General features: G+C 36.1%; 1 protein-coding gene across 4 annotated transcripts in view; it reads left to right on the forward strand.

The window, feature by feature from the left end:
• Positions 1-12,330, forward strand: part of fancl (FA complementation group L) — an 89,295-nt gene that overhangs the window by 35,573 nt on the left and 41,392 nt on the right. For all 4 annotated transcript variants that reach the window (XM_051919625.1, XM_051919624.1, XM_051919626.1 and 1 more), the window contains one exon: positions 6,840-6,936. In XM_051919625.1, the coding sequence (XP_051775585.1) occupies positions 6,840-6,936 (97 nt within the window). The remainder of the gene's footprint in view (positions 1-6,839; positions 6,937-12,330) is intronic.

Below are 12,330 nucleotides of genomic sequence, written 5' to 3' on the forward strand. Positions count from 1 at the left end.
AAGTAAGCAGTCTTTAAAAACCAATATGCCCTGTGCCTCTGTTTCATTAGCGTTGGCTGTCCTCCAATTGTAAGTCACGGACAATTGTATGTTTCCCTCTCAAAACACAATGAAGGAAGCAGTCTTTAAAAATCAATAAGCCCTGTGCCTCTGTTTCATTAGCGTCTCACCTGCTTCATCCAATGGTCTTAAAGTTGGTGGCCGGGGCTCCGTGAGTTTCTCTTGCAAGCGGGCACATGACCAGGGGATGTGTAAGCTTAGAGAACGAGGGTGGAGGGGGGAGGACCAGGTAAGAAGAGGCATGTTTGTCTCGGAACCGAATCGCTGAATGACCGTGCGACGACGGTCGGCTGGCAAAAACTGGCTGACAAAAGCGTGTGCATTATACTTACTGAAAGGAGCGTTACGGATTTTGCAAATGTTCATTTTTTTCCCTCCTTTTAGACAACTGTGTCTTTCCGGAAGTGTTCAGCAATCAATTTATAATTTTTGCGGCGTTTGCCTGCAGGACCACGTGCAGCGAGCGAGCGAGAGAGAGAGCGACAGCGTGTGACACACACACACATACAGGCACGCGCGCACGCGGTAGAGAGAGCGCGCGGGACACATAGGAATAATACTTCGTTACATTGATATACCGATACTGATTCTCAGTATTCAAAGCGCTATCCACACAGGAAGGAACCGGGAAGCGAACACACAATCTTCCAGAGTCTCCTTACTGCAAACCAACAACACTACTACAGCCCCACAAGGCAGTTAAAAAATACACCCAGCTTGAATTTGTTTTCACTTCTGTGCATAGCATAGCATAGCATGTTACTTTTCTTGGTGGCTTATTACATTACGGATGTTTCACATGTACATTGTTTCCCCTGTGCTTAAAAGACATTAAAAAAGTGTTTCTCAACTACGCCATGGTCTTAATGTTGGTGGGAGGGTCTCCATGACTTGCTCTTGCAAGCGGACACATGACCAGGGGGTATGTAAGCTTAGAGAACGAAGGTGGACGGGGGAGGACCAGGTAAGAAGAGGCATGTTTGTCTCGGAACTGAATCGCTGAATGAAATTAAACGCGTGTGCATTGTACTTACTGAAATCACCGTTACGGATTTTGCAAATGTTCATTTTTTTCTCTCCTTTTAGACAACTGTGTCTTTCCTGAAGTGTTCAGCTATCAATATATTATTTTTGCGGCGTTTGCCTACAGGACCACGTGCAGCGAGAGAGCGTGAGCGTGTGACACACACACACACACACATACATACAGATGCGCGCTGGACACATAGGAATAATAATACTTCGTTACATTGATATAGCGGTGTTCTCAGTATTCAAAGCACTATCCACACAGGAAGAAACCGGGAAGCGAACACACAATCTTCCAGAGTCTCCTTACCGCAAAGCAGCAACACTACTACAGCCCCACAAGGCCGTTAAAAAATACACAGGGCTCGAATTTGTTTTCACTTTTGTAGATAGCATTGTTGCAGTTTTACTTTTCTTGGTGGCTTATTACATTACGGATGTTTCACATGTTCATTGTTTCCCCTGTGCTTAAAAGACATTAAAAAAGTGTTTCTCAACTGTGACTACAAGTACTGACAACTGTGTCGTTCAGGAAGTGGTCACCCATCAATACATAATTATGCAGCGTATGCTACGCCGTGGGTTGGCTAGTATCTATACATATTAATAAAAAGCAAAGCCCTCACTGACTCACTGACTGACTGACTGACTGACTCACTCATCACTAATTCTCGAACTTCCCGTGTAGGTGGAAGGCTGAAATTTGGCAGGCTCATTCCTTACAGCTTACTTACAAAATTTAGGCAGGTTTCATTTCGAAATTCTACGCGTAATGGTCATAACTGGAACCTGTTTTTTGTCCATATACTCTAATGGAGGAGGCGGAGTCACGTATCGCGTCATCACGCCTCCTACGTAATCATGTGAACTAAAAACAAGGAAGAGATTTACAGCACGAGTCAAACGCGGGAACGAAGGTAAATGACGTTAATTTTTAAGTGTCTTTTAATACTGTGTAAGCATACATATTAACACATGTGCAATTAAACGTATGCATTTACGGGGTGATTTCTCAGGCTTAAAAGCTCGCCTTTTATTAAAAAGGTAAATGCAAACTGTTTTCATTCAGAAGGGCACAAACCACGTTAGATTTCAGACGTTAAACGCGCAAAAATGTCGGTACACCAGATAAATAAGCGCAACATATTATCAGTTGTATTGTATGCTTACAATACATAAAGAAATGTGTTAATCGTTAACTAATATTATGGGATGGTGTTTTTCGACTCGCGCCTTGATTTAAACGATTGCATTTCTTGGTGGGTTTGCGTAGCTTATTGTCAATATCTTTACACCTCTTTTTAAGACTTAATTTAAAAAGGTTTTCTTTTCTTCTTAATTAAAATTTAAAAGCAATACTTCACCGCTGCGAAGCCCCTCTAGCGCTGACGTCCGAGGTTCGATTACCGAGTGCAGTGAGTGTGTACGCCTGATGAGCCAAGAATAAGGGGGAAAGACGTGTTGCGTACTCTTTGCATTATTTGACAGTAAACTATTTTCAACCATTCTATGATCTGCTTCTCACAACTGAAGGCACCGTGGCTGATGTTACCTCACTTGCTGGCCAACCATAAGTGTTACCTGGTAGGTAACCAGCCACTCACTTCACTCCCTTACGGGAATCGAACCTCAGACGTCAGCACTACAGGCGAAGCCCCTAAAATTGCGCCACGGAGTGTGGTTCGTTTATTTGACAACATGTAGATCGGGGTAATTACATTCACGGCATTCGTAGTCTGATTCACAATCTGATTTTATGGGTGGTTACCTACCAGGTAACGCTTATAGTTGGCCAGCAAGTCAGCTCGAAGTGATCACTCGAGTGAAGGCAGCTTCACAAAAAAACAGATCCTTAACAAACTGTTATTAGTATATTTTCCCTCAATTTAAAAAGGTTTTCTTTTCTTCTTAATAAAAATTTAAAAGCGGTACTTCGCCAGTGCGAAGTGCGTGGATTTGACCGACTGACACATACCGACATATTCATGAGTGCAGGTACTTCGGAAAGAAAGCACCGTGTAAACCTAAAGTTTAAATTAAGTTCATAGACCTACACAAGGTTGCCATTCATTTGAGGCAAGATTGCTTTTCTTCTGTACAACTATACGTTGCATTCTCAAGAGTGTGCTTGCACGGCTTCGGATATAGATATATATATATATATGTATGTATGTCTATATATAAATATGTAAGCTTGTAAGTACTGCCTTACTTCTCTTTAAGAAAGGAAGATGTAATGATACTTGATTTAAACGATTCCATGTCTTCCTGGGTTTGCTTAGCTTATTGTCAATATCTTTACACCTTTTTTTAAGACTTATTGACTGAAACGGGCTTTCACGAAAAAAGTTAGGGCTTTGCTACAGGATACACCCTCCACAAGTTAAGCAAGTAAAAATAAAATATATATTTCTGTTTTATTTAAACCTTTTAAGTTCGTATGCATAGCCCCATTTGGCTGTTTTATTTTTTTTTTCTTTCTTCAGTAATATTTAATCTCCTTAAAGAAAAAGAACATATCCATTTTACTTTTTTTGTATCTCTTTAGTAATATTTTAGTGTAAAAGGATAACCAGTATTTAAACCTTTTATGTTACTTTATAAATTTATTTTACACAATGTTGAAAAATTAATAAGAAAGCTACATATTTTGGCAGCTGCTGCTTTAATTTTCAATGAAATGAAAAAACCTCTCTAAGAGAAAACGTCAATGAAGAAGAAACAGTTTGCACTATCTAAAAATGAGAAACCCTCATTTATAAAAGTTTGCTGCAGATGACTTAACTGAAAATAAATGAATAGTTCCTATGTGTATAATACATATTTATCTATTTTACTTATGCCTTTATTCCAGCAACTTGCAACATCTGAGGTACAATTTCTTACATTACTTTTGTTTTTTGCAGCACAGGCACCTGAAGTGACTTCCTCAGGGTCACACAGTGGTGTCAGTACCAGGATTTGAACTGACAAGCTCCGGGTTTGCTGAAATATTACTGAAGAAACAAAAAAAACGAAAACGGGCAAATAGGGCTATGCATACAGATGTCCATCCATCCATTATCCAACCCGCTATATCCTAAATACAGGAGCCAATAAGTAGATATGTATATATACAGTATATATATATATATATATATATATGTGGATATGTAAATTTGTATATGTGTGTATATATATATATATATGTATATATATATATATATATATATATATATGTATATGTAGATATGCGTATATGTAGATATGTATATATATGTATATATGTTTATGTATATATATGGTTACATAACCTCTTTAACACACTACTTCTCCGCTGCGAAGCGCGGGTATTTTGCTATATGTAGATATCTGTATATGTATATATGTATATGTATATATATATATATATGTTTACATAACCTCTTTAACACACTACTTCTCCGCTGCGAAGCGCGGGTATTTTGCTATATATATATATATATATATATGTATATATATATATATATATATATATATATATATATATATATATATGACAGCAACACTCATAACAATGACAACACAATTACATATATATATATATATATATATATATATATATATATATGTAGATGTGTATATATATATGTGTATATATATGTTGATATGTATATGCATATATATATGTAGATATGTGTATATGTAGATATGTATGTATATGTATATGTTTGTGTGTGTGTGTATTATATATATAAAAGACAGCAACACTCATAACAATAACAACACAATTACATTGACAATCATGTTACGTTATTTTTTAAAATGTTTCCTTTTCTTTTTCATAACCTCCTTAACACACTACTTCTCCGCTGCGAAGCGCGGGTATTTTGCTAGTATTATAATATACTATATATACTATTAACAATTTTAGTTCAAATAGTGTGTAGCTTTTCAAATCAAATTCCTTAACTCCTTTATATAAAACTATCTGTGCAACCTGTTTAATTAACACTGGTTGTAATCTAAGTAATCAATGTAGACCTCAGCATTTTCCGCCTCAAAGTTTTCAGTGCACCATCTCTTGCTTGTACAGTATTGTGTAATGTATGCAGTAATATAATGTATTACACTTTTCACTCAAAAAAATTGCACATCACAAACATTTTTTAGTAATAAAATGCATTGCATTTTTCATTTCAACAGATGGTGCATTAGTGCTGCTTTTACAAATGGCATATAATGGACACATAGCAACCAGATGAACAAAAAGACACTTGTCCTTTTGTTAAGGTGGATTATCTACTTCAGTTTGTTATATAATAAAATAATTGTTTATTATCACAATGTGAAAAAATAATGTATTTTGTTACATTGAATCAAGATTATCATAGAATCACTTGTATTAGCAAAGAAAGTTATAAACTTTTTTTTATTATTAAAAAATAAAGGTTTACTTTATGATACAGCACAGAGGAATGTGTTTAGTGCTCAAATTCATATGCTAATTTAAATAATTAGACAATAGATTTTCTTCAATAATACCAACAGGGAACATTCAAATTAGAGCAATTTTTGAAAGTATCCAGACGAATATTACCCACAGGTCATTTGTAATGTCCCTAGACTCCAGCAGATGACAGTGAAAAAGTAGGCTGTAATAAATTATAAACAGTGTGTTCTCACATTACTCTTTAAGCAAGAGCCTACTTAGGTTAAATACAATTTTTATTTGAATTCACTTAGAACTACAAATTCTAACAAGTATTCTGAGATAATCTAATTTTTATGGTATAGTATTATACAATGCATTAAATACAAATTTAAAAATTCCAGGAAAAGGTTGTTTTAATCAACTTGTTACTTTTTCCTCTCCATATGCATGATATCAGATAGTCACACAGTTTTCTTCTCATTTTTGTTTTTTCCGAACACGACTTTTTGAGTAAAGCCCTTATTTGACTAGCTGCTGCTTATAAGCCTAATTGAACTTTGGACAATTTTGAGCATATACAAATATAGATTTTTTTTTTCTCTTTTTGTTATTTATGTGTGCAGAATTTTATGTCTCTTGTGCAATATTTGGAATTGATGTGACTAATATTTCCTAGCTTATCATGAATCTTATTTTTCCCCAAATGTTAGGAGATGTTTTTCATTACAATGAAGAACTGTGCAGTTCTTTTTCAGGACAATTTTGGTATAGTTAATTAATTAATTAATGCACCTGTGTAATTTATGATAAACTACTCCTCATTGCAATATAAGTGACACAAGCGAATTAAAATATTAGAAAATATTTAACAAAATAGTTCTGTGTTTTATTTTAGATGTCATGTGCATATGGTAATGAAATTTTATGGCATGAAATAAGGGTCAATACATACCTGTTCTTGAAAATCAAATGTCAGTTAAATCATCATTATTTTGTGTAATTGTATTTTTAATAAACACATTGATGAAATTAACTATGTAATGTTGTAATATTATTACTGTTTTTACTCAAACTGTAGCAAAGTCTCATGGCCATAGAAAAATAAGATGTTATGAAGTTCTCAAATATTAAAGGAAGTTAGAGTGCATATCTGTTGTCTGTAAAGGCATAATTGTTTGATATAAGTTGTTTACAAATCAAACTCTTTGATTTGCTATCTTATATTAAAATCAAACACATTGCAAACATACCTAAACTGTTCGTCTTAATATTCATCTTTTAAAACTGAAATACACTGACTTCCTGAATCAGTACTTGTTATTTTATATTCACAACATCAACTGATTATTTTTTGCAGGCTTTCACATATTTCCACTGATTTCAGTACAGTCAGACTAAAGGCTGAGGATGCTTCTGGTCGAGAACACCTAATTACAGTCAAGCTGCAGACAAAGGTGAGATCAGTTTTGGTGATGAGAAGCTTATTTTGATTTTGAACACTAATAAATGAATAAGTTTAAAGGGAAAAGAAATATGAGTTGTATGCTATTAATATCTTTAGTCACAGACAGTCATGTTTGACAGATTTGATCACTTGAATTTACTTGATGACCAACAAGTGATTGAAACTTTTGTACTCCTACATGAGTTATTTTGAGAAATTTATGGTGGTAGAAAAAATGGTTTTGTGCCCATATTTAATATTTTCTCAAATGTACATATATATTGCAGTGGTTCAAAACGATGTTATTTATAATTGACATTGGGGATACTGTTCTCTTGTTGCTTTTAGATCTAACTGCAGTATTTGATACGGTTGATAATGACATCCTTATCGCTTGTCTTGAGCAATACGTGGGCATCCAAGGTATTGCTTTGGAATGTTTCAGGTCTTACTTAACAGGCAGATGTTTTTCAGTCAGCCTGGGCAATTTCTCCTCTTCTTCAGCTCCTCATTCAGATGATACACACACATATCTTCCACTGAAGCAAAGCAAAATGATTTCTCTTAAACCCTTATTGGAATGTCTGAAAGACATTAAAATATGGATGTCACAAATTTTCTTAGTCTAAATGACAAAAAAAAAATTGTGTGTTTTGGACCTTCTGATCTTATCTGTCCTCCTGCAATAACATTGGCACTATGACAAACTACTTTAAACCTTTTGCTAAAAATCTTGATCTTTGATAATGCTCTCAAATTCAACAAACAAATTAACTCCATTTTTAAAGCTTGTTTCCATCATTTCAGGGTATTAGTTAAAGTCAAGCCTGATCTTTTTGCAATTGATTTTCAAAAATTTTCTCTGTTCACAGCTTGACAATTGCCACTCACTATACACTGGAATTAATCAGCCGTCCCTTGCTTGTCTTCATCTAGTCCAGAATGCTATTGTCAGACTCCTAACTGGCACATGAAAACATACTCACATCACACCAATTTTACCCTTTCTTCACTGGCCTCCCTTTCACTATAGGACTGGGTTTAAAATGTTATTGTTTGTCTTTGTCTCTGAATGGTTTAGCCCCCTCGTATCTTAATGATTTCTTACACCCTTACTCTCCCTAACAATCACTTAGGTCCTCTGACCAGAAGTTACTGGTTGTGCCGATATCTAGACTTAAGCTTAGAGGGGACTGTGCCTTTAATAGGGGCCTGTGCCTTAGCAGTAACTACTTCTAAGCTTTGGAATAATTTATCCGTTTATATTAAGTCAGCATCAACTTCAGGTTTTTAAACTGGATTTAAAAGTGTCCAATCTTTTTGCTTAGCTTTTCAAACTTGCATGAGAGTAGGCCCCTATTGTTTTTTCATTTATTTATATATTTTGATGTATTTATGGAAGCCGTATACCACTTAAGTCAACTAATGTTGTTTTAAATGTTCTCTATAAATAAAATTGACTTGACGTGACAAAATCTAAACCTTATTCCACTTTCAAAGCTGTTTATTTTAGTTATAAATTTATACCACTTGTGATTGTTGTTATTCTGATTTTACATGTACAATAGGTAATGTGGTGTGTCAGGATAATTTTCACAATGTACTATCTTGATACATATATGTAAGAGTTGTAAAAATTAAACTGTTTAATCAAATTGCTAAAGTTCCATTAAATTATTTAGTTTCTAGAGGTCTATTAAAGTGTATGATTTTAAAATTTAAGCGTATCTTTGAATACATACTGTTCAATGCACACCAAAAATATGTTCATATATCTCTTTTTTTTTTTTGGAATTGCACTGTGCCAAGACAGTAACACATAATTTGCTTGAATGCAAATTCTCTGTAGCAAATGACTAAGTAGTGGATTTGAGCTGGATACTTGAGGCAGAACTGCTATTTGCTTCTCACAAATGTTTATAGAGACACACTAGAAGGCTAACAAGAAACTGCAGAGAAGGGTCTGTGGATTTCTTGCCCCTTCTTGTGCATCAGCTTGTGAGAGAGGTTTCTTTGCTACATGTGTTAGATTAATTAGAGAAAAGCAATCACTTATAAAATGGAGCATTGGCACACAAAACTATGAAAGCTTAATGTTTATTTAGGAAGCTCGCTGAGTGTCTAAATTCTGTGGGAAGGCTCCACAGCTCCAGGGAAGCATGGGTAGATAGATGAAATATGGAATGTTAAAATCCTACAAGTTGACTGTCTGGTTCCTTACAAGGTTACAGTGATTATATCTGCTACTTAAACTTACCATATACACAACAATAAACTCAATAAATGAAACACAACCACTCTGCTAATTAAATAATAATATCCTTATTTATTGGCTCAGATAAAAGGTAGAATCAAATGGAATTCACCAGTCCAGCTCATCATCAAACAAATCAATATTATAAAATTTCCCCACATAAAACATATTTTTTTACAAAATATGAAAGAATGCAACAGAACAATAATCCATTTGTTTAATATCAGTTACAAATTATTTACAGATCATCATGTTCTAAATGGAACAACTGAAGTAACCTAAACAATAAAAAATGTTATTGGTAAAATAATTCTTGTATCTTTAAGTATAGTGCCAGGTGCTTCTCAGATACTTCAGGTAATGTACACCTGTTTGTACATTGGTTTGTCATACAGTGCATCCGGAAAGTATTCACAGCGCATCACTTTTTCCACCTTTTGTTATGTTACAGCATTATTCCAAAATGGATTAAATTCATTTTTTTACTCCGAATTCTACACACAACACCCCATAATGACAATGTGAAAAAAGTTTACTTGAGGTTTTTGCAAATTTATTAAAAATAAAAAAACTGAGAAAGCACATGTACATAAGTATTCACAGCCTTTGCCGTGAAGCTCGAAATTGAGCTCAGGTGCATCCTGTTTCCCCTGATCATCCTTGAGATGTTTCTGCAGCTTCATTGGAGTCCACCTGTGGTAAACTCAGTTGACTGGACATGATTTGGAAAGGTAGACACCTGTGTATATAAGGTCCCACACTTCACAGTCAGTGCACAAACCAAGCATGAAGTCAAAGGAATTGTCTGTAGACCTCTGAGACAGGATTGTCTCGAGGCACATATCTGGGGAAGGTTACAGAAAAATTTCTGCTGCTTTGAAGGTCACAGTGAGCACAGTGGCCTCCATCATCCGTAAGTGGAAGAAGTTCGAAACCACCAGGACTCTTCCTAGAGCTGGCCGGCCATCTAAACTGAGCGATCGGGGGAGAAGGGCCTTAGTCAGGGAGGTGACCAAGAACCCGATGGTCACTCTGTCATAGCTGCAGAGGTCCTCTGTGGAGAGAGGAGAACCTTCCAGAAGAACAACCATCTCTGCAGCAATCCACCAATCATGCATGTATGGTAAAGTGGCCAGACGGAAGCCACTCCTTAGTAAAAGGCACATGACAGCCCGCCTGGAGTTTGCCAAAAGGCACCTGAAGGACTCTCATGCCATGAGAAAAAAAATTCTCTGGTCTGATGAGACAAAGATTGAACTCTTTGGTGTGAATGCCAGGCGTCACGTTTGGAGGAAACCAGGCACCACTCATCACCAGGCCAATACCATCCCTACAGTGAAGCATGGTGGTGACAGCATCATGCTGTGGGGATGTTTTTCAGTGGCAGGGACTGGGAGACTAGTCAGGATAAAGGGAAAGATGACTGCAGCAATGTACAGAGACATCCTGGATGAAAACCTGTTCCAGAGCGCTCTTGACCTCAGACTGGGGCGACGGTTCATCTTTCAGCAGGACAACGACCCTAAGTACACAGCCAAGATATCAAAGGAGTGGCTTCAGGACAACTCTGTGAATGTCCTTGAGTGGCCCAGACAGAGCCCAGGCTTGATTCCGATTGAACAGCTCTGGAGAGATCTTAAAATGGCTGTGCACCGACGCTTCCCATCCAACCTGATGGAGCTTGAGAGGTGCTGCAAAGAGGAATGGGCGAAACTGGCCAAGTATAGGTGTGCCAAGCTTGTGGCATCATATTCAACAGGACTTGAGGCTGTAATTGCTGCCAAAGGTGCATCGACAAAGTATTGAGCAAAGGCTGTGAATACTTATGTACATGGGATTTCTCAGTTTTTTTATTTTTAATAAATTTGCAAAAACCTCAAGTAAACTTTTTTCACGTTGTCATTATGGGGTGTTGTGTGCAGGATTCTGAGGAAAAAAATGAATTTAATCCATTTTGGAATAAGGCAGTATCATAACAAAAGGTGGAAAAAGTGATGTGCTGTGAATACTTTCTGGATGCACTGTATATGAAAAAAATCTGGTCATATGATTGTTTTTATAAATGACTCCCCTTGTTTCCACTTCCATCCTAGCCATATCTGTAGTAGACAAGGTCCTTTGTGTAAAAACTTTTTGCCTCCTTGGTAGCAACTCTAGACGCCGAAAATTTAAAGCTAATGTCTGGTGGCAAGAGATGGAAGCAGAGAAGTTAGTATTGTCTCTATATCAGTCACTGATAGCAAAATTCACCTCTGACAATATTTTATATTTATAGAAATGCTTCCTATGGCTCAGAACACATAAACTCTCAAAAATAATTAAAGATCAGGCTAAATCAAAGAAAATTGTGGGCTGATCCTGAAAAACAAGATCAGTGGCAAATCCTGTTGAAGTGGACAGAGGCCTCGGCAAGCATGATTCTGCTCTAGTTAAACACCAAATTCTTACTGTACTCAACAGAAACTGGGATTCATCTTTCATCCTCAACTTCAACTATGTATAATACGCCTGCAAGCAATTGCATACTAATAGAATTGAGTTTAAAGATGTGTGATTAATGGCCATCTTGAACAAATAAAAACATAACACCCCATATGAAACAGATATCATTTGAGACAAGCAATGAGCTTAAGAAACTACCACTTCTGGGTGCCAAGTTCGTGGCTTCCTTTTACAGAAGTTTTTTTTTTTTTTTTTAAATGGGATTTTAAATTGATTTTTTATGGTTATTGATCAGTTTATTTAATTAATGTTAATATTAAGATTTGGCCTCTGGCTGGTTGCTGTTAATCATAAGTTAATTTTTAAATTGAAGATATGCTGCTGTCATCACAGACCTATACCCAAGGCACCAGCCAGTATCAACTAATTTTTGGTCAAGCTGATAACTTGAAAGTTGTCACAGAATGAGAGAAGAGGATTGGAGAATCTGATGGCTTCCTATAATCTGAGTATGTAAGAAACTCTGAGAATTCATAGTGGGATATAATAAATGATCATCGCTGCCTGTTACACCTTATTGCAGGAGCAAGGACAAAAGTAAGGTGGAAAGTACTCAGAACTGGCATGTCTCCATAATGTGGAATGTTCGATCGCTTTTAAATAAATTGGATGAACTTTAACATGTAATGGCATGTCACGGTGAGTTCA

This window comes from Erpetoichthys calabaricus, chromosome 15 (assembly GCF_900747795.2).
Source record: "Erpetoichthys calabaricus chromosome 15, fErpCal1.3, whole genome shotgun sequence".
In the NCBI taxonomy this organism is placed as follows: domain Eukaryota; kingdom Metazoa; phylum Chordata; class Cladistia; order Polypteriformes; family Polypteridae; genus Erpetoichthys; species Erpetoichthys calabaricus.